This window comes from Felis catus, chromosome E1, assembly GCF_018350175.1.
Source record: "Felis catus isolate Fca126 chromosome E1, F.catus_Fca126_mat1.0, whole genome shotgun sequence".
Lineage (NCBI taxonomy): Eukaryota > Metazoa > Chordata > Mammalia > Carnivora > Felidae > Felis > Felis catus.
In genome coordinates, this window is record NC_058381.1 from 28,171,315 (window position 1) to 28,193,021 (window position 21,707).

At 37.9% G+C, this 21,707-nt stretch overlaps 1 protein-coding gene across 2 annotated transcripts in view; it reads right to left on the minus strand.

The window, feature by feature from the left end:
* RAD51C (RAD51 paralog C) overlaps positions 1 to 21,707 on the minus strand; it is a 39,040-nt gene that overhangs the window by 16,139 nt on the left and 1,194 nt on the right. For both annotated transcript variants that reach the window (XM_011289106.4, XM_045044804.1), the window contains exons 2-5: positions 19,409 to 19,667; positions 18,630 to 18,796; positions 17,045 to 17,178; positions 5,815 to 5,946 (exon numbers count right to left, since the gene is read on the minus strand). In XM_011289106.4, coding sequence (XP_011287408.1) covers positions 5,815 to 5,946; positions 17,045 to 17,178; positions 18,630 to 18,796; positions 19,409 to 19,667 — 692 coding nt within the window. The remainder of the gene's footprint in view (positions 1 to 5,814; positions 5,947 to 17,044; positions 17,179 to 18,629; positions 18,797 to 19,408; positions 19,668 to 21,707) is intronic.

Genomic DNA, 21,707 nt, shown 5'->3' on the forward strand with positions numbered 1-21,707 from the left:
AAATTAAATTAAAATCTGGGACCCCTGGATGGCTCAGTCAGTTAAGCATCTGACTCTTGATTTCGGCTCAGATCATGATCTCACAGTTTCTGGGTTCAAGCCCTACACCAGGCTCTATGGTTGATAGCTCAGAGCCTGTTGGGATTCTCTGTCTCCCTCTCTGTCTCTCCCCTTCCCCTGCTCGTGCTCTCTCTGAAAAATAATAAACATTTTTTTTAAAAACACTCTTTAAAAAATTAAATTAAAATTAGACATTCAGTTCCTTAGTAGCACTAACCATTTTTCAAGTGCTCAATAGCTATGCAACTGCTATATTACACCGAGCATTTTCATCTTCGCAGAAAAGTACTATCAGACAGCACTGGTTTACAGAGTACAGGTATCTCCTGATTTTCAAAAGTTCCTGTTATGCCATTTCACTTTTATGAAAGACCTATATTAGTACCTGTTTTTGCTAACCAAAATAAATCCAAAGAGGATTCGCACTTTTATGGAAAAAAAAAAAAAGCAAAAAGCAAATACAGCATTCAGCATTTGTTTTGCAGTGAACCATTATAGAGGCAGAGAGCACCCAGACAGGGAGAGCAGCATCACCAAGCTCCTTCCCCTAGGAACAATACTCAGCATCTTAGCATCAAGCTGCCATAGCTTTGAACTGTGTCTGTAAGCATCTGTGCTTTATCTTGATGTACTTCGTGCACCAAATTAATCTGTCCTAAGGTATCAGAAAAGCCTAAGAAAAGTTACTTTTTTGGGGCACCTGGGTGGCTCAGTCCCTTCAGTGTCTGACTCTTGATTTCAGTTCAACTCATGATCTCATGGTCATTGAGCCTGAGCCCCACATTGGGCTCTGTGCTGGGCCTGGAGCCTGCTTCGGATTTTCTCTCTCCCTCTTTATTTGTCCCTCTCCTGTTTGCACACGTGGGCTCTCTCTTTCTCTCTCTCTCAAAATAAATAAATAAACTTAAAAAAAAATAGTGAAAGTTAAAAAAAAAACGTCTATATAAAGGTGTTTGGTTGGCTCAGTTGGTAGAGCATGCAACTCTTTTTTTTTTTTCAATATATGAAATTTATTGTCAAAATGGTTTCCATACAACACCCAGTGCTCATCCCAAAAGGTGCCCTCCTCAGTACCCATCACCCACCCTCCCCTCCCTCCCACCCCCCATCAACCCTCAGTTTGCTCTCAGTTTTTAAGAGTCTCTTATGCTTTGGCTTTCTCCCACTCTAACCTCTTTTTTTTTTTTTTCCCTTCCCCTCCCCCATGGGTTTCTGTTAAGTTTCTCAGGATCCACATAAGAGTGAAAACATATGGTATCTGTCTTTCTCTGTATGGCTTATTTCACTTAGCATCACACTCTCCAGTTCCATCCACATTGCTACAAAGGGCCATATTTCGTTCTTTCTCATTGCCCTGTAGTACTCCATTGTGTATATAAATCACAATTTCTTTATCCATTCATCAGTTGATGGACATTTAGGCTCTTTCCATAGAGCATGCAACTCTTGATACAGGGGTTGTGAGTCTGAGCCCCACTTTTAAAAAAAATCTTAGGGGCGCATGGGTGGCTCAATCGGTTAAGTGGCCAATTATAGCTCAGGTCATGATCTCACTGTTCGTGAGTTCAAGCCCCATGTAGGGATCTGTGCTGACAGCTCAGAGCCTGGAGCCTGTTTCAGATTCTGTGTCTCCCTCTCTCTCTGCTCCTCCCTCACTCATGCTCTGTCTCTCTCTCAAAAATAAATAAACATTAAAAACTAAATTTTAAAAAACCTTAAAATAAAAAAAATATGTCCATATACATATATAGAGAAAGGGTAAGTTTGGAAAAATATGTATACCAAACTCAACAATAATCATCTCTGGGTAATAGATAATTTACTTACTTTCTACTTAGAAAGTTTAAAACTTTTTATAGAAAACATATATAACTTAAAATTGTGAAATGTAGGGGTGCCTGGGGGGCTCAATCAGTTACGCATTCGACTCTTAATCTTGGCTCAGGTCATGATCTTGTGGTTTGTCAGTTTGAGGCCCGCATCAGGCTCCATGCTGACAGTGCACAGCCTGCTTGGTATTCCCTCTCTCCCTCTCTCTCTCTGCCCTTCCCCTGCTCATGCTCTTGCTCTCTCGCTCTCAAAAATAAACTTTAAAAAAAATTGTGAAATATATTTAAAAAAATTTTTTTAATGTTTTTGAGAGAGAGAGAGAGAGAGAGAGAGAGCAAGCACACACAAGGAAAGAGAGGGGCAGAAAGAGAGACAGAGGATCTGAGGTGGGCTCTGCGCTAATGTGGGGCTCAAACTCACCAACTGCAAGATCATGATTTTCAAACACATGAACTGCAAGATCATGACCTGGGCTGAAGTCGGACGCTCAACCAACTAAGCCACCCAGGTGCCCCTTAAATTTTTTTGTGATGTTTATTTTTGAGAGAGAGAAAGAGAGCGTACTCCTGCAAGAGTGAGGAAGGGGCAGAGAGAAAGGGACATGGAGAATCTGAAGCAGGCTCTGTACCATCAGCACAAAGCCCGACTGGGGCTCAAACCCATGAACCTTGAGATCATGACCTGAGCCGAAGTCACTCAACCACCTGAGCCACCCAGGCGCCCAGTGAAATGTATTTATTGTCAAAGGTCACACATGATTCTATACATAGAAACTTGGAAATTAAAAATCAAGCAAAGAGGAATTTATAAAGTAAGAGGGGAAAGTATGTCCTCAGCCCTACAAAATCCTACTTCTAGAAGTAGTCATTATGACCATTTTGATCCTTTCAGATCTTTTTGTCCATGTAAATATAAATGCACACATATAATTTTTATTTTTCTCAAAAGTGGGATCACATAAAATATATTATAACGTGACTTGAATGTTTTCACTTAATCATATATCTGGATATATCTTGTTCTGTGCTAGTATGTCTACATTTACATTACTCTACTACATTACATTATATATTTACATTACTCTTCTTAAGCACTGCATAGTATTCCACCGTTTAGATTAGTTATTTAATCAGAAAATCAAAAATATTTCTGTTAAAAAAACAAAAATAAAAAACCCTAAGGAACTATGCAACCCAATAGTCTTGAGTGCCCCCTACTGCGCACTCTCCACTGATATTAACAGAATGCTAAATTACAAATTAATGACAATAATTCAAACACAGGACACTATGCTTTTTGGTATATGGCAAAAAAAATAAAAACTCCAAAAAAAAAAGATGTTTTGAAATGATTTCATCAAGGAGTTCTTTATCTACTTGCATCATGGATATGTGCTAAAGACTCTCTAATTAGGGTAAGTACAAAAAAATTAAGCAGTTTACTCTTTTCCCATCTCCCTCCTGGACAAGTGTGTGTATTTGTGTGAGAAAGTGGCATGGGGTTGCAGAAGTGGAAAGTGATGGCAAATAGTCAAAAAAAAAAAAAAAAAAAAGATTGTTACCTCACTCCTTTTTATGTCTTCACTTCTGAACTTATGTTTGTCTAACCTCATATTTGAAATCTAGAAGAGTTAGCTCCATCTCCAATCATCCAGGTTATTCACACTACGTAAATTTCTATTGGTCTGGGTCTGTGATTATACAACACGTACTAATAAAAAGGCCCAGGGTAAAAGAAAACTGGGGATGTTAAAAGAGCTTACCTGAAAAACATCAAGCATATTTATTAAAAAATATTTTTTTTAGGGGTGCCTGGGTGGCTTGGTCAGTTAAATGTCCAATGGGCTCAGGTCATGATCTCACAGTTTGTGAGCTCAAGCCCCACGTCAGGCTCTGTGCTGACAGCCCGGAGCCTGGAGCCTGCTTCAGATTCTGTGTCTCCCTCTCTCAGCCCCTCCCCCACTCATGCTCTGTCTCTCAAAAAAACATTTTTTTATATGTTTATTTTTTTGAGAGAGAGAGAGAAGACGGGGGTGGGGAACAGAGGATTCGAAGAGGGCTCTGCACTGACAGCAGCAAGCCTGATGCAGGGCTCGAACTCATGAACCATGAGATTCTGACCTGAACTGAAGTTGGACATTCAACTGACTCAGCCACTCAGCTGCCTCCCAAAAAATCAAGTATATTTAGACAAGAAAAACCCAACATTGCAATTACCAAAGGTAGTATTTCTTTATCAAACAAGTCCATTTTAAAACATGGCATCTTCAAGACAGTATGGTACTGGCACAAAAACAGGCACTCAGATCAATGGAACAGAATAGAGAACCCAGAAATTGACCCACAAACGTATGGCCAACTAATCTTTGACAAAGCAGGAAAGAATATCCAATGGAATAAAGATAGTCTCTTCAGCAAGCGGTGCTGGGAAAACTGGACAGCGACATGCAGAAAAACGAACCTGGAACACTTTCTTACACCATACACAAAAATAAACTGAAAATGGGTGAAAGATCTAAATGTAAGATAGGAAGCCATCAAAATCCTAGAGGAGAAGGCAGGCAAAAACCTTTTGACCTCAGCTGCAGCAACTTTACTCAACACGTCTCTGGAGGCAAGGGACACAAAAGCAAAAATGAACTCTTGGGACCTCATCAAAATAAAAAGCTTCTGCACAGTGAAGGAAACAATCAGCAAAACTAAAAGGCAATTGATGGAATGGGAGAAGATATTTGCAAATGATATATCAGATAAAGGGTTAGTATCCAAAATCTAGAAAGAACTTATCAAACTCAACACCCAAAAAACAAATAATCCAGTGAAGAAATGGGCAAAAGACATGAATACACACTTCTCCAAAGATGACATCCAGATGGCCAACTGACACATGAAAAAATGCTCCACATCACTCATCATCAGGGGAATACAAATCAAAACCACAACGAAATACCACCTCACACCTGTCAGAATGGCTAACATTAACCACTCAGGCAACAACAGATGTTGGCAAGGATGTGGAGAAAAAGGATCTCTTTTGCATTGTTGGTAGCAATGCAAGCTGGTGCAGCCACTCTGGAAAACAGTATGGAGGTTCCTCAAAAAACTAAAAATAGAACTACGCTATGGACCCAGCAATTGCACTACTAGGCATTTATCCATGGGATACAGGTGTGGTGTTTTGAAGGGACACATGCACCCCCATGTTTATAGCAGCACCACCGACAATAACCAAAGTATGGAAAGAGCCCAAATGTCCATCGATGGATGAATGGATAAAGAAGATGTGGTATATATATACAATGGATTATTACTTGGCAAACAAAAAGAATGAAAGCTTGCCATTTGCAACTACATGGATGGAACTGGAGGGTATTATGTTAAGTGAAATTGGTTAGAGAAAGACAAATATATGACTTCACTCATATAAGGACTTTAAGAGACAAAACAGATGAACACAAGGGAAGGGAAGCAAAAATAATATAAAAACAGGGAGGGGGACAAAACCATAAGAGACTCTTAAATATGGAGAACAAACAGAGGGTTACTGGAGGGATTGTGGGGGGGTGGGTGGGCTAAATGGGTAAGGGACATTAAGGGATCTATTCCTGAAATCATCATAGCACTATATGCTAACTAACTTGGATGTAAATTTAAAAAATAAAACATAAATAAATAAATAAATAAATAAATAAATAAATAAATAAATAAAAATACAGCATCTTGATTATGCTTATTATTCTCTAGGAAAACTGATAGAAACATTTATGTCTAGAATTAATTTTTTCCAGAAATCAAACCAAAACTACATTCAAAACTGTGTCTGCATTATTTGCTTTTAGTCAAATTCTATTTTGCTATTTCTAGACATTACTAGGTTATACAATCTTGACTTCATTATAAAGTTCTCTTGACTAATAATACTTACAGCTAATCTGTGGTTATTTGCAAGGCTGATCATTTGCTGGGCTAGACCATTTAGTAATCGACTACGAAGGGAGAGGTCATCTAGGTCATGACGAAAAGGAAAAGCAATACCATCCACTATCACTAATCGAACCTAAATGTGGAAGAGATAAGGATATTAGGTTTGGTGTTAAAATTTTAAAAATGACATCCAAAAAGCATAGTTCATTGCAGGAAAAAAATTCTTCTATTTCTATTTTTAACTCTCCAAAAGCTTTATTTTGGAGAGTTATGAATCTATTCACCCAATGCTTTCTGCATTAATCATTGAAAGTTAAAATGTACTCTGGTATGATAATTTATCAACTTGGGGCACCTGGGCAGCTCAGTCAGTTAAGTATCCAACTGGATTTTAGCTCAGGTCATAATCTCATGGTTTGCAAGTCTGAGCCCCACACTGAGCGTGGAGCCTGCTTAAGATTGAGTTCAGAGTCCTGGGTCTCACTGCCCCTACCCCATGCTCATGCTCTCATGTGCACGCTCTCTCTCTTTCAAAAATAAATAAACTTTAAAAACAAAAGATAATTTATCAATTTAAAAAGGTAATTCAACAAAAGAAAAAGAAACAATTTTCTTATACTTTGCCACTATAACACAATCGTTACAGAGGCATTTTACACTGATAAAAAGCACTTCTAAAGTCTTAGTAAAACAAATTCTTCGATTCAATGTCATTTTACCTTCAAGATTTTTTGGTTAAAAAAAATCATCAAATATTAAATTATTATACCTTCTTCAAAACCTAATTCTTAGCATACTTTCTCCCCTTAATTTTAAATATACTATAAGGCAATTAATCATTACAGAATCTGTTATAATATAGAATTCAGCATGAGACAGGTTTGTGTTGAAGTTCTAATCAAGAAGGTTCACTTATAGATGATAAATATTTTCATCATGACAGTTACAATATAGTCCAAGATCTAAAATCCAAGAACAAACAGAATTTGCGAACTAATCCAAATATAAACAAGTTTTAAAAACCTGTAAGATTATATATTTTTCTATCTAATAAGGATTACACTAAAGAAGAGAATTTGATAAAGCCACGTGTAAGGAAGCCATTTTTATCTTTTATTTAGAGTATTCATTCTTTCATTCAGCAAATATTTATTGATACATACTATATGTTAGTCACTGTTCCAGGCAGTGGGGAACAAGCGACAAGGTCCCTGTTCTCTTGGAGTTTATGGTCTAGTGGAGTAAAGGACAATTAACATGCAAGCAAATACATGAATAATTTCTGATAATACTAGGAGTTATGAAGAAACTACACTGGGTGAAATGATGATGAATAAGTAGGTGATAAAGTAGAGGGAAGTTAACTCAGACCAGATGTGAGAGAAGGCATCAATGAAACAGGAGGCAACAGAACTGAGTCCTGGATAAGAACCTCCAGGAGGGAAAGACAGCCCACATATAAAGACATACACACATACCTTTGTGTATGGTGACAGATGGTAACTAGACATATTGTGGGGATTATTTCATAATGTGTAAAAATACCAAAATACTATAATGTACACCTGTAACTAACAGGATATTTTACATTAATTATACTTCAATTTAAAAAATATGCCTTTGTTGTTTTTCATCACACTTGTTAACATAAGCAAAAATATCAATCAGCATTCATGTTAAAATAGTACTTGTTATCAAAACCACACTCAGGTATCACCTCACGCCAGAGTGGCCAAAATGAACAAATCAGGAAACTATAGATGCTGGAGAGGATGTGGAGAAACAGGAACCCTCTTGCACTGTTGGTGGGAATGCAAATTGGTGCAGCCGCTCTGGAAAGCAGTGTGGAGGTTCCTCAGAAAATTAAAAATAGACCTACCCTATGACCCAGCAATAGCACTGCTAGGAATTTATCCAAGGGATACAGGAGTACTGATGCATAGGGGCACTTGTACCCCAATGTTCATAGCAGCACTCTCAACAATAGCTAAATTATGGAAAGAGCCTAAATGTCCATCAACTGATGAATGGATAAAGAAATTGTGGTTTATATACACAATGGAATACTACGTGGCAATGAGAAAAAATGAAATATGGCCTTTTGTAGCAACGTGGATGGAACTGCAGAGTGTGATGCTACGTGAAATAAGCCATACAGAGAAAGACAGATACCATATGGTTTCACTCTTATGTGGATCCTGAGAAACTTAACAGGAACCCATTGGGGAGGGGAAGGAAAAAAAAAAAAAAAGAGGTTAGAGTGGGAGAGAGCCAAAGCATGAGACTGTTAAAAACTGAGAACAGGGGCGCCTGGGTGGCGCAGTCGGTTAAGCGTCCGACTTCAGCCAGGTCACGATCTCGCGGTCCGTGAGTTCGAGCCCCGCGTCAGGCTCTGGGCTGATGGCTCAGAGCCTGGAGCCTGTTTCCGATTCTGTGTCTCCCTCTCTCTCTGCCCCTCCCCCGTTCATGCTCTGTCTCTCTCTGTCCCAAAAATAAAAAAAAATTTAAAAAAACGCTGAAAAAAAATTAAAAAAAAAAAACTGAGAACTGAGGGTTGATGGGGGGTGGGAGGGAGGAGAGGGTGGGTGATGGGTATTGAGGAGGGCACCTTTTGGGATGAGCACTGGGTGTCGTATGGAAACCAATTTGACAATAAATTTCATATATTAAAAAAAAAAATCTACATAGGGCGGTGACATAAGAAAAAAAAAATAGTACTTGTTCACCACGAGGTTAGCAACTTCTTTTGAACTGGAGAGCAATCAAATGCTAATTGGTAGTGTGATTTTGCCAAACAATTCCATAGGTTAGATAAGGATACATAAGTTTAGCAAAATTAAAATAACGAAAAACTTCATATGTTGGTGGTAAGAATGTAAAATGGTTCAGCAACTATGAAGAAACAGTTCGGTGGTTCCTCAAAAAATTAAACACAGGGGGCGCCTCGGTGGCTCAGTCAGTTGGGCGGCCGACTTCGGCTCAGGTCATGATCTCACGGTCTGTGAGTTCGAGCCCCGCGTGGGGCTCTGTGCTGACAGCTCAGAGCCTGGAGCCTGTTTCAGATTCTGTGTCTCCCTCTCTCTGCCCCTTCCCCGTTCATGCTCTGTCTCTGTCTCAAAAATAAATAAACGTTAAAAAAAAAATTAAAAAAAAAAAATTAAACACAGTATTACCACATGACCCAGCAATTTCATTTCTAGGTATATGCCCCAAAAAACTGAAAACTGGTACCAAAAAAAAAAAAAAAAAAGTATGGATATACATGTTCACAGCAGCACAATTTACAATAATCAAAAGGTAGAAACTGCTCAAATGTCCACTAACAGATAAAAGGATAAACAGATTGTGGTGTATACATACAACAGAATATTACTCCACCATGAAAAGGAATGAAGTACAGATACATGCTACAAAGCAGATGAACTTTGAACCTATTATGCTAAGTGAAAAAGCCAGACCAAAAAGATCATGTATCATATGATTCCATTTTATATGCAATATCCAAAATAGGTAAATCGATAGAGACAGAACACAGATTGGTGGTTGCCAGGGTCTTTGCAGGGGGAGAGGAAAGGGAGCAACTCTTTAATGAGTTTCCTTTTAGGGTAGTAAAAATGTTTTGGAACTAGATACAAGTAGTGGTTGACAACATTGTGAATGTCCTAACTGCACTGAATTGTTCACTTTTATTATTTTTATTTATTTATTTATTTTTAGAAAGAGAGAAAGAGCAGGGGAGAGAGGCAGAAGGAGAGAGAAAAAGAATCCCAAGCAGGCTCCATGCTCAGCAGGGAGCCCAATGCGAGGTTCGATCACACAACTCTGGGATCATGACCTGAAGCCAAAATCAAGAGTTGGATGCTCAACCAACTGAGCCACCCAGGTGCCCCTGAATTGCTCACTTTTAAATGGTGAATTTTATTATGTGAAATTAATCTCCATAAAAAAATCAAATCAATGAAAGCTTTCTGTAAGACTTAGTTGGCTACAGATTTACAATAAAGAGTACCATTTGGGGGAACCTGCCTGGCTGAGTTGGAAGAGCATGCAACTACTGATCTCCAGATTATGAGTTTGAGCCCCCCACTGGGTGTAGAGATTACTTAAATAAATAAAACTGAAAAAAAAAAAGAGTATTCTACATTTTATTATTATTTATAAATGGTGTACTATACATCCTTTATATCAGCAACTTTATAATAAACATGTATGCATATATGTGCATACATTTTCTTTCCTGGAAAGCCAGTCACTAAACATTTACCAGCATACCAATGGAGAGGTAAAAATGAGATTTTACACACACACACACACACACACACACACACACACACACGCATGTTTGTGTGTATTTATTCATTTACTCATTCATTCATTGGTTCTCAAAGGCCAGAAAGTGATAGGATAACATATACAAATTGCTGAAAGAAAAAATACTGCCAACCAAGAACTGTGAATTTGGCGAAAGTATTCTTCAAAAATGAAGCAGAAATTAAGATATTCCCAGATAAACAGAATTCATTGCTAGATCTATTCTACAAGAAATACTATACAGAGTCCTTCTGGCTGAAAATGAAAGAACACCAGACAGAAACTCAAATCCATATAGAAATAATATAAAAAAATAATTATAACTCTATGTTGACGGGCACACAATGTATAAAGAAGCAATTTGTGACAATGACAACATAAAGGGGGGGTAAATGGAGCTATACAGCAGCAAGATTTTTATATACTGTTGCAACTAATCTGGCATTAATTTAAACTAGACTGCTATGAATTAGGATGTTAATTATAATCCCCAGAGCAACTAAGAAAATAACTAAAAAATACATGATAAAAAAATGAGAAGGGAATCAACACGGTACACTGGAAAATATCTAACAAAAAAGAAGACAGTAATGGAGAATTTGAGAAATAAAATAGAAATGTTCCTCAACTCACAATGGGGTTACATCCCAATAAACCTATACCAAGTTGAAAATACTGTTAAGCCAAAAATGCACTTAATACACTTAACTTGCTGAACATCATAGCTTAGTCTAGCCTACCTTAAATGTGCTCAGAACACTTATATTAGCCTACAGTTGGCCTAAATTATCTAACACAAAGCTTATTTTACAGTAAAGCACTGAATATCTCATAATTTACTGAATACTACATTGAAATTGAAAAACAGAATGGTAATATGGGTATAGAATGGTTGTAAGCATATTGGTTGTTTACCCTTGTGATTGCATGCTGACTGAAAACTGTGGCGCACTGCCACTATCCAGCAACACAAGAGGGTATTCGACCAAGTATCACCAGCCCAGAAAAGATCAAAATTTGAGGTAGTTTTTACTGAATGTGTACCACTTCTGTACCATTGTAAAAGAAAAAAAATTTTAAGTTGAACCACCCCAAGTCAGAGACTTAGGCACAGATTGGCAGATGGATTTTTAAAAAAATGATCTAACTACAGACTTTCTACAAAAGACTCACTTTAGATTCAAAAATACATATAAGTTAAAAGTGGAAGGATAGAAAAAGATATTGCCTGCAAACAGTAACCAAAAGAGAGCCGTAGCAGCTATACTAATATCAGACAAAAGAGACTTTAAGAGAAAACTTGTTACAAGAGACAAAGAAGAATAATGATAAATAATAATTTACATAAAATAATTGTATAATAATAAAAGAGTCAATTCATCAAGAAGATATAGCAATTATATGAAAAAAAAATTAAAAAAAAAAAAAAAAAGAAAAAGAAAGGGGCACCTGGGTGGCGCAGTCAGTTAAGCGTCCGACTTCAGCCAGGTCACGATCTTGCAGTCCGTGAGTTCGAGCCCCATGTCGGGCTCTGGGCTGATGGCTCGGAGCCTGGAGCCTGTTTCCGATTCTGTGTCTCCCTCTCTCTCTGCCCCTCCCCCATTCATGCTCTGTCTCTCTCTGTCCCAAAAATAAATAAAAAACGTTGAAAAAAAAATTAAAAAAAAAAAAGAAGATATAGCAATTATATACTGTGATGGCAACTGCAGAACCCTCTCCTCAGCTGCTCCCCAGCATCCTGACTTGCCTACCACCTGCCTGCTTACCAATAAAGAAAAACTGACCTACTTTTTTAAAGAAACAATCAATCATCAATACATATACACAATAGGGCTAACAACAGAACCTTAAAATATCTAAAGCAAAAACTGACAAAACTAAAGAAAGAAATGAGACAATTCTACAATAACAATCGGAGATTTCAACACCCTACATTCAGTGATGGAGAGAACTGGACAAAAGATAAGCAAGGAAAGAAAAAACCTAACAACACTAGAAGCCAACTAAAATGAACATATAAATATATATAAAACGTTCCATTCAAACAGCAGAATGAATACACATTCTTCTAAAATGCACAAGGAACATTCTCCTGGATAGACCTGGATGTTGGGTCACAAAATAAGTCTCAATAAATATAGAAAGATGGAATCACATAAAGTTACCTTCTCTAACCAGAATGGAATGGAATTAGAAACCAGCATCAGGGGTGCCTGGATGGCTCAGTCAACTAGTGCCTGACTTCGGCTCAAGTCATGATCTCACAGCTCATTGGATTCAAGCCCCACATCGGGCTCTATGCTGACAGCTCAGAGCCTGGAGCCTGCTTCTGAGTCTGTGTGTGTGTGTGTGTGTGTGTGTGTGTGTGTGTGTGTGTGTGTGTCTGCCTCTCCCCCACTCATGCTCTGTCTCCCTCTCTCTCAAAAATAGATAAACATTAAAAAACAATTAAAAAAAAAAAAAGAAACCAACATCAGAAAGAAATTTGGAAAATTCACAGATATGTGGAAATTAAACAACACGCTCTTTTTTTTTTTTAAGTAATCTCTATGGGCACCTGGGTGGCTCAGTCAGTTAAGCATCCAACTCTTGATTTCAGCTCAGGTCATGATCTCACATTTGCCAGGTGGAGCCCTGCATTGGACTCTGTGCTGACAGTGCAGAGCCTGCTTGAGATTCTTGCTCTCCCTCTCTCTCTTGCTTCTCTACTGCTTGCATGTGTGCTCGCTCTCTCTCTCTCAAAATAAATAAAAATGAAAAATAAATAAGTAATCTCTACATCCAACATGGGGCTCAAACTCATGACCCCAAGGTTAAAAGTCACATGCTCCACCAACTGAGCCAGCCAGGGGCCCCTATTTCCCCTTTTTGTATCTTCTATTACGTGTTGCATGGCATTAACTGGTCTGATGTATATTTATAGATCAACCTGTATTTCAGGCATGCTACCCCCAAATTTGGCACCTTGGCATACTGAATATCTTAAGTTGAAGTTTGAGAAAACAGAAGCAGGAAGCAGAAGCAGGAAGGTCAAACAGAAGCAGGAAGGTCACTTTGACCTCCTACTCTCTCCCTTCTTCCCTGAAAGGAGATAACTCTCCTGCATGAAAGGTATCAGAAGAAAAGGAGATGCCCTTATCACCAGAGACAGGGTATTTAGGGCTGAGAAGGCATATAAACAAACCTTGTTAAACTAATTTTTTTAATGTTTATTTCATTTCTGAGAGAGAGAGAGAGAGAGAGAGAGAGAGAGAGAGAGAGAGGGAGAGAGAGAGGGAGAACGTGAGTGGGGAAGGGTGTGTGGGGGGAACAGAGGATCTGAAGGGGGCTCTGCACTGACAACAGTGAGCCTGATGTGGGACTCAAGCTCATGAACCTTGAGATCATGACCTGAGCTAAAGTCAGATGCTCAACAGACTGAACCACCCAGGTGCCCCTGTTAAACTAATTCTTATTTTCAAAATTATTTCTTCACAAATTACCACCTCTAGCCCAAATCCCTTCATCAATTCTTCACATATTTACATGTTTTTGCCTAAAAGGTATAAAAGTTTCTTGTTCTGGTCATTTCTTTGGGTTGTCTTGTAGAAGGCTGCCATGTACACATAAAAATTCAGTAAAATTTGTGTGCTTTTCTGTTATGCTGCCTTTGTCGTTTTTTTCAGATCCATCCATGGACTTTCAGAGGGTTGAAGAAAACTTCTTCCTCCCCTACTTAGAGAAGTAAATTTTCATGATCATCGATTTGGCAATAGATTCTTATACATGACACCAAAAACCTAACAACAACTAATAAATAATTGGACTTCACCAAAATTTAACACTTTTGTGTATCAAAGAGCACTATCAAGGGACACCCAGGTGGCTCAGTCAGTTGAGTGTCCGACTCTTGATTTCTCTCTGGTCACAATCTCAAGGTACGCAGGACTGAGCCCTGTGTCAGGCTCCGTGCTGACAGTGTGGAGTCTGCTTGGGATTCTCTCTCTCCCTCTCTCTCTCTGCCACCCCCCGCCCCTGCTGTCTCTCTCCCTCAAAAAAATAAAAATAAACTTAAAAAAAAAAAAAGGCACTATCAAGAAAGTGAAAAGAAAATTCACAGAATGGAGAAAGGATATTTACAGGAAAGATAAACGGGCCCTTAGAAGAATAGGCAGGAAATCTAATAGATTATGAAAACGTCTATTTTGGTGAAAGTTCCACATGAACTGAGAAGAACATGTATTCTGCTGTTGTTGAAGTAGTCTACGGATATCCACTATATTCAATTGACTGATGGTGTTATTGAGTTCATCTATGTCTTTACTGGTTTTCCATCCATTTCTAGGAGGTGCTGAAGTCTCCAAATATAATAGTGAAGTCATCTATTTCTCCTTGCACTTCTATCAGTTTTTGCCTCATGTAGTTTGATGTTCTGTTGTCAGACACATACATGTTAGAAACTGTTATGTCTTTCTGGGGAACTGACCGTTTTATCATTAAGTAATGTCCCTCTGTATCCCTGATAACTTTCCTTGGTTTGACGTCTGTTCTCTAAAATAAATACAGCTACTCTTGCTTTCTTTTGATTAGTGTTGGCATGATAGATCTTTCTCTGATCATTTACTTTTAATCTACAAGTATCTTTATATCTAAAATGTTTTTTTTAAGATTTTATTTTTTTTAAGTAATCTCTACACCCAACATGGGGCTCAAATGCACAACCCCAAGATCAAAAGTCACAAGCTCCAGTGACCGAGCCAGCAAGGCAATCCTAAAGTGGGCTTCTTGTAGTCAATATATAGTTCAGTCTTGTTTTTTTGATCCACTGGTACAACCTTTTTAAAGGGCAATTTGTGTAAAAAAAAAAAAAAAAAAAAAAATATTCTGGGGCACCAGAAAATAAAATGTTGGACTTGATCTCAGCTCAGGTCTTGATTCAAGCCCCACGTTAGGCTCCATGCTGGGCGTGGAGTCTTCTTAAGAATAAAAAAAAATTTTTTTTAACTAAAAAAGTTATTCTGACGCTTGTTAAAACAGTAATGAAGAATTTATTCAAGAAGATATCAACAGGGTGGCGCCTGGGTGGCTGGATCAGTTAAGTATCTCACTCTTGGTTTCAGCTCAGGTCATGATCCCATGGTCTTGAGATCGAGCCCTGCTCTGAGTTGGCAGTGTGGAGCCTACTTAGGATTCCTTCTCTCCCCCTGTCTGTCCCTCTCCCACTTGTGCTCTCTCTCGAAATAAACATTTAAAATTTTTGAAAAATTTAGCAATAGGGGTTTTGCAACAGGAGAGAGAGACTGGGTTTAAACCCAAATACAACAAGGACAAGTGGGGATTTATAGCCAAGAACAGGGTGAGTGTCAGAAAATGGAAAATTACTAAGAGGAGACATCAGGGGTAGGATTCTTGTTAAAGTGACTTAACACAATTCTTGCTACAGGCAGACCAAAGACATATACATCAAAAGTGGGGAATGAGGAACTTGAGATACCAAGGTTGATCAGGTATGAAGGGTAGGAGAGTCTAATTTACAGGATTCTTTATTATTGTACCCCTATATTCACAGCAGGATTATTCACAGTAATGAACTGGATTAGTCAGGCCTAAGACAAGATGTGGATGAAGTTCAAGGCCTATTGAAAAAGAAGGCTCAGAGGAGGCTGACTAAAGTTTGGTCAAAGAGAATCTTTCTCATGCGTAATATTTGTGCGTATACTCTTTAATGTAATTCTAATACTTAGAATTTATCCTATAAACATACTTACAAATGTATCCCAAGATGGTATGTATAAGGATTATCTTCAAACAATTATTAATAATAGCATCTAAAAGATCACCAATAATAGGATTGGTTAAATAAATTAAGGTACTTAATTTTTCCCCAATTTTTTTTATATAGTAAAATACAAATATTCGTCTTGTAAAACTGAAACTCTATACCCATTAAACAATAACTGCCCATTCTCCTCTTCCCCCTAGGCCCTAATAACTACCATTCTACTTTATGTCTCCATGAGTTTGACTACGCTTGACACCACATATAAGTAGAATACAGCATATCTTTTTTTGTGTGTGACTGGCTTATTTCACCAACAAAATCAACATTTCAACATAACGTCCACAAGATTCATCCAAGTTGTAGCGTATGTCAAAATTAGATTGTATGTATATACCACATTTTGCTGATCTATTCATCCATCAATGGACACTTGGGTTGCTACCATGTTTTAGGTAATATTAATATTGTTGCTATGGACACAGGTGTATAAATATCTCTTCAAGACCCTGCTTTCAATCCTTTTGGTTATATACACAGAAGTGGAATTGCTGGGTCATATGGTAATTCTATTTTCAATTTTTGAGGAATTGCCATACTGTTTTCTGAGGCAATTGTATCATTTTATGTTCCCACCAAGAGCAAAAAGCACCTTCTTAAAATGAAATAATATGTAGCTACAAAAAGAATGAGGTCTATCTACATGTGGTGATATAGAAAGATAGGCAAAACTCTCAACCAAAATGGAAGGTGCAGAACCATATTACAGTCTTATCCCATTAACAAAAATTAAAATACTGCAAAATACATAAAAAATTTTTTGGGAAGACACAAAAAAACAATAGTGATCAACTTTAGGGAGAGGTATTAGGAAACAATAGAAGGGTAGCTTTATTTTCCATTTTATACCTTTCTACAGAGTTTGTTAGAAACTATTCCACCATTACTGGAGGCAGAACCTCTTTCTATATTATTTCAATTTCTTACTTTGGGCATAAAATATATATATGCTAAATATATGAAAATACAAATAAACTGTAGAACAAGGAAGAGATTTTTGAATGGGCTTATGCCACTATACTATTTACTTATTTTTCATGTTACTCAAACACCTCCAAAGATACTCCAAAGGTTAACTATATTTCAATAGTTTGAGCCATACCTTTGAGTGTTCTGAAAGGAAGTCTGGGAGGAGATAAACTTGTGCCAATAGCTCTGTGTAGTCACGACAACGAAAATAGTAAATATGGGAAAGAATATTTTCAAGAGTGAAATCCTCCAAAGCTTTTGGGTGCTCTAAAATAAACAAAACAATCTTAAAATAATTAGTTTTATTTGTTTTGATATATTGGTGATAGTAGGAAAACAATACCTTTGAAAAACAAAATGCTTCACCGTGAATAACAAACTCTCCACTTGAATTGAAAGATAACAAAATTGTAACAAAATTACTATAAACTATCATTGCATAATTCCTGGCCTCTTATTTTCACCTTCTCCACTGTTTCCTTACATACTAGGCTATTGAGAAACTGTTTATACACATATACAACTACAGTCTTAATGCTTGCCTTTTCGTATTTCTAGTTATTACTTTCATTGAATAGAAGTAACATAACGGAATTTCTCTTTGTTTTTTTCACATGACTGCAAATTAAGGGGTGCCTGGGTGGCTCAGCTGGTTAAGCGACCAACTCTTGATTTCAGCTCAGGTCATGATCTCACAGTTGGTGAGATGGAGCCTACTTGGGATTCTGTCTCTGTCTCTGCCTCTCCCCTGCTCACGCTTTCTCTCTCTCAATCTCTCTCTCTCTCTCCCTCTAAATAAATAAATAAATAAATAAATAAATAAATAAATAAATAAATATTTTTAAAAAGTCAGATGCTTAACCGACTGAACCACCCAGGTATCCCATCTTTAAATGTTTTTTAAAAAATCAAACACTCTTTCTCACAAGCTTATAAGCTTATACTCACAAGCTTAAAAAAAACTTCCCAAACACTTTAATGATACAATTAAACAGCCATGAAGTCAATTACATTCTACTCAGAGCCCCCTAAAGTCAATCAGCTTAATATTCCAAACATTTCCAACATGGTTTTTCAAAGCTACCTTTGGTTTATTAAAAAAGCCAGTATGGCAGTCAATATAAACTGAATGCATTGAATATACTGAATGCACTGGGACAACATTTACTTACATTAAGTGTCCAACAACATTAATTTACACCTGGCAGGTCAGAGCATGATGATTTGAAATCATACACTGAAATACACACACAAGTTATGTGGCCCAGAAGCAAGGGTCATAAAAGGAAAAGAAAAAGCCAGTCTAGGTTGTGGCATTTCTTTTTTTTTTTTTTTTTTAATTTTTTTTTTTCAACATTTATTTATTTTTGGGACAGAGAGAGACAGAGCATGAACGGGGGAGGGGCAGAGAGAGAGGGAGACACAGAATTAGAAACAAGCTTCCAGGCTCTGAGCCATCAGCCCAGAGCCTGACGCGGGGCTCGAACTCAGGGACCGCGAGATCGTGACCTGGCTGAAGTCGGACGCTTAACCGACTGCGCCACCCAGGCGCCCCGGTTGTGGCATTTCTAATTCTGTAAAAGAGATCTGAAGGTTGGACACTAGGACACTGTCAAGTCATTAAGCTTCATTCTAAATGGTTTCTTGCTGAGGACTGAAAGGTACAATTGCAAATTACTTTTATTATACAGAAGAAAGAGGATCACTTGCTAACTTACCCTCTCCCATATGTGCTTCTGCTATAAGGTGAAGGTGCTGAATGCAGGCAGTAGCAAGGTCTACCACTCTATCAACCATAAAACTTCCTTCAGTATCAATAAAAACTGCTTCACCTTCCACTCCTCCAAAACATTCTGGTATCTGCACATCTACTGCCAACTGCATACTGTCAAGAGAAAGCTGAATGACCAAATCATAATCATCATCATAATCATAATCCTCTAAGGCAATGGTTTTCAATGCCACATCACCATCCATTAGGTACCACCATTAGGCTACAGATGTGGCTAACTCTCTGCTCCAAATATATGTGTATCAATTGATATCTGGATTAGTGGGGCAGGGGGTGTACTCATAAAACCATGACTAAGGATTTTTTCGTGGTTTTTAGGCCTCTGGGAAGGAAACCCTTTCTTATACATAAATGTAGTTTCAAATATTTGACTTTCAAATATACTCCCAGGAATTAATTATATAATAAAATAGAAGACTGCCTATTTACCCTAATAAACACATTACAATGCTGCAAAAGAAACATTTTTGGATATCAAAATAATCCATATCAATTTATCAAAATGGGGTGCTGATGTAACACAAATGGCAAATTGATTTTTGTCTGATGCATGTACACACACACACACACACACACACACACACACAATTAAGAGCACATACATGTCATTTTTGGTCTCCTGAATATAGACCCACAGCACCATATTCTATTACTTACATAAAATGTTATTAAGCCTACCCTTAAGAGGGGAACATTTAACTTTACCATAATTGTGTTTTTCCAACACCTGGTACTCCACAAATTTCTGTTGTTTTGGTTAAGGGTATTCCACCCCCAAGAATATTATCTAGTGCTGAACAGAAGGTAATTATGAAGCTCTGGGTATGCTCCTGCTCAAGAAGTTCCAGTGCTGTACACTTCTTGCCTGACTCAGCTACAGCAGCATATCTTGGTTTATTTGTGAGACATTCTCTTCTTATAATTTGCAGAGTTTCTAATGCTTCCTCTTTAGATATCCCAACTTCTGAAAGTAAAATAAGGAAAAAAAAACCAAAACACCCTGATTTTAGAAATTTAAAAGTCTAACATGTTATTGGATTGTCTTCATTAATTCTAATTTTACATAATAAGAGGGATGCCAAGAGTAAAGAAACATAAAAACGTAACATTCCACTAACTATTGAATTTTTCAAGTTAATAAAGGCAAGTATCTGTATTTTTTACTCTTTACATACTTTATGATTTACTTATTACCTCAAAAATAGAATTCAGAAACCTAAACCTTTAAAGCATTTGAATACTTACAAGAGTATCTAGAGGTAGAAATAAAAATTGGGGCGCCTGGGTGGCTCAGTCGGTTAAGCGTCCGACTTCAGCCCGGGTCACGATCTCCCGGTCCGTGAGTTCGAGCCCCGCGTCGGGCTCTGGGCTGATGGCTCAGAGCCTGGAGCCTGCTTCCGATTGTGTGTCTCCCTCTCTCTCTGCCCCTCCCCCATTCATGATCTGTCTCTCTCTGTCTCAAAAATAAATAAATGTTAAGAAAAAAAAATTAAAAAAATAAATAAATAAATAATAAAAAAGAAATAAAAATGTACCCGCAGTCCCTTTTGGTCCCATGAAGTCATAGTTATCTTGCTCTAATAAGGTATCTAAATTATTTTCAGAAGAGAACAAAATGGCCTCCAACTGCCTAAAACAAGATTTAACTTTAAGAAATATATGTGCATTGGGTGCCTGGGTGGCTCAGTCGGTTGGGCGTGGGACTTTGGCTCAAGTCATGATCTCACAGTTCGTGGGTTCGAGCCCCACGTCAGGCTCTGTGCTGACAGCTCAGAGCCTGGAGCCTGTTTCAGATTCTGTCTCCCTCTCTCTCTGCCCCTCCCCTGTTCAGGCTCTGTCTCTGTCTCAAGAATAAATAAACATTAAAGAAAAAAAAAATTGAAAAAAAAAAGTATATGTGCATGTATTATTCATAACAAAAATTTTTAAGGAAACATTGTCATCAAAAATTCATATATCACTTCAAAATTATTTACTGAGAATAATTTTAATGCACAAATATTTTAAACAATACACTTATGCTTCCTTATCTACACAATTTCATTCCTATCAGACAATATGGCTTAAGGAAATGGCAATTACAAAAGAAGCTGCTGGGGCATCTGGGTGGCTCAGTCAGTTAAGCACCAGATTTCAGCTGACGTCATGATCTCATGTCTTGTGAGTTCAAGCCCGACATCGGGCTCACTGCTGTCAGTGTGGAGCCCGCTTTGGATCCTCTGTCCTTCTCTTTTTCTCTCTCTCTCTTCCTCTCTGCTCCTTTGCTCATGGTCTCTCTCTCAAAAAGGAATAAACAGGGGCACTTGTGTGGCTCAGGCAGTTAAGCTTCCGACTTCGGCGCAGGTCATGGTCTCATGGTTCATGAGTTCAAGCCCCGCATCGGACTCTGCACTGACAGCTCTCTCTGCCCCTCCCCTGCTCACACTCTGTCTCTTTCTCTCTGCCCCTCCCCTGCTTGCACTCTCTCTATCAAAAATAAACATTAAAAACATTTTTTTAAAGGAATAAACATTAAAAAAACAAAAACAAGCTGCTAATGAAAGAAATAATGGTGAAGGTGACATCACTTATGAATTTGATATGTCAGTGCTTGATTTAGTTAGGATATGAATGTAAATTTGGTGCTAACAAAAGACAACAATGGTGATAAGGAAATGAAAATCATGCCCAACTAAAGAGTCTAAACTCTGGAGTCAGCTTTCTTGGGTTTGTAAACCCTGACTGAACCACTTACTATGTAGTTACTTAGTATGGGCAAGTTACTTTTTTTGCCTCAGATTTTTTCTTTTGTAAAACGCTCTTAAATTTTTTTTTTTATGTTTATTCATTTTTGAAAGACAGAGACAGAGCACAAGCAGGGGTGGGGCGGAGAGAGAGGGAGACACAGAATCTGAAGCAGGCTCCAGGCTCTGAGCTGTCAGCACAGAGCCCGACGGGGGGCTCGAACTCACCAACTGCAAGATCATGACCTGAGCCGAAGTCGGACGCTCATCTGACTGAGCCA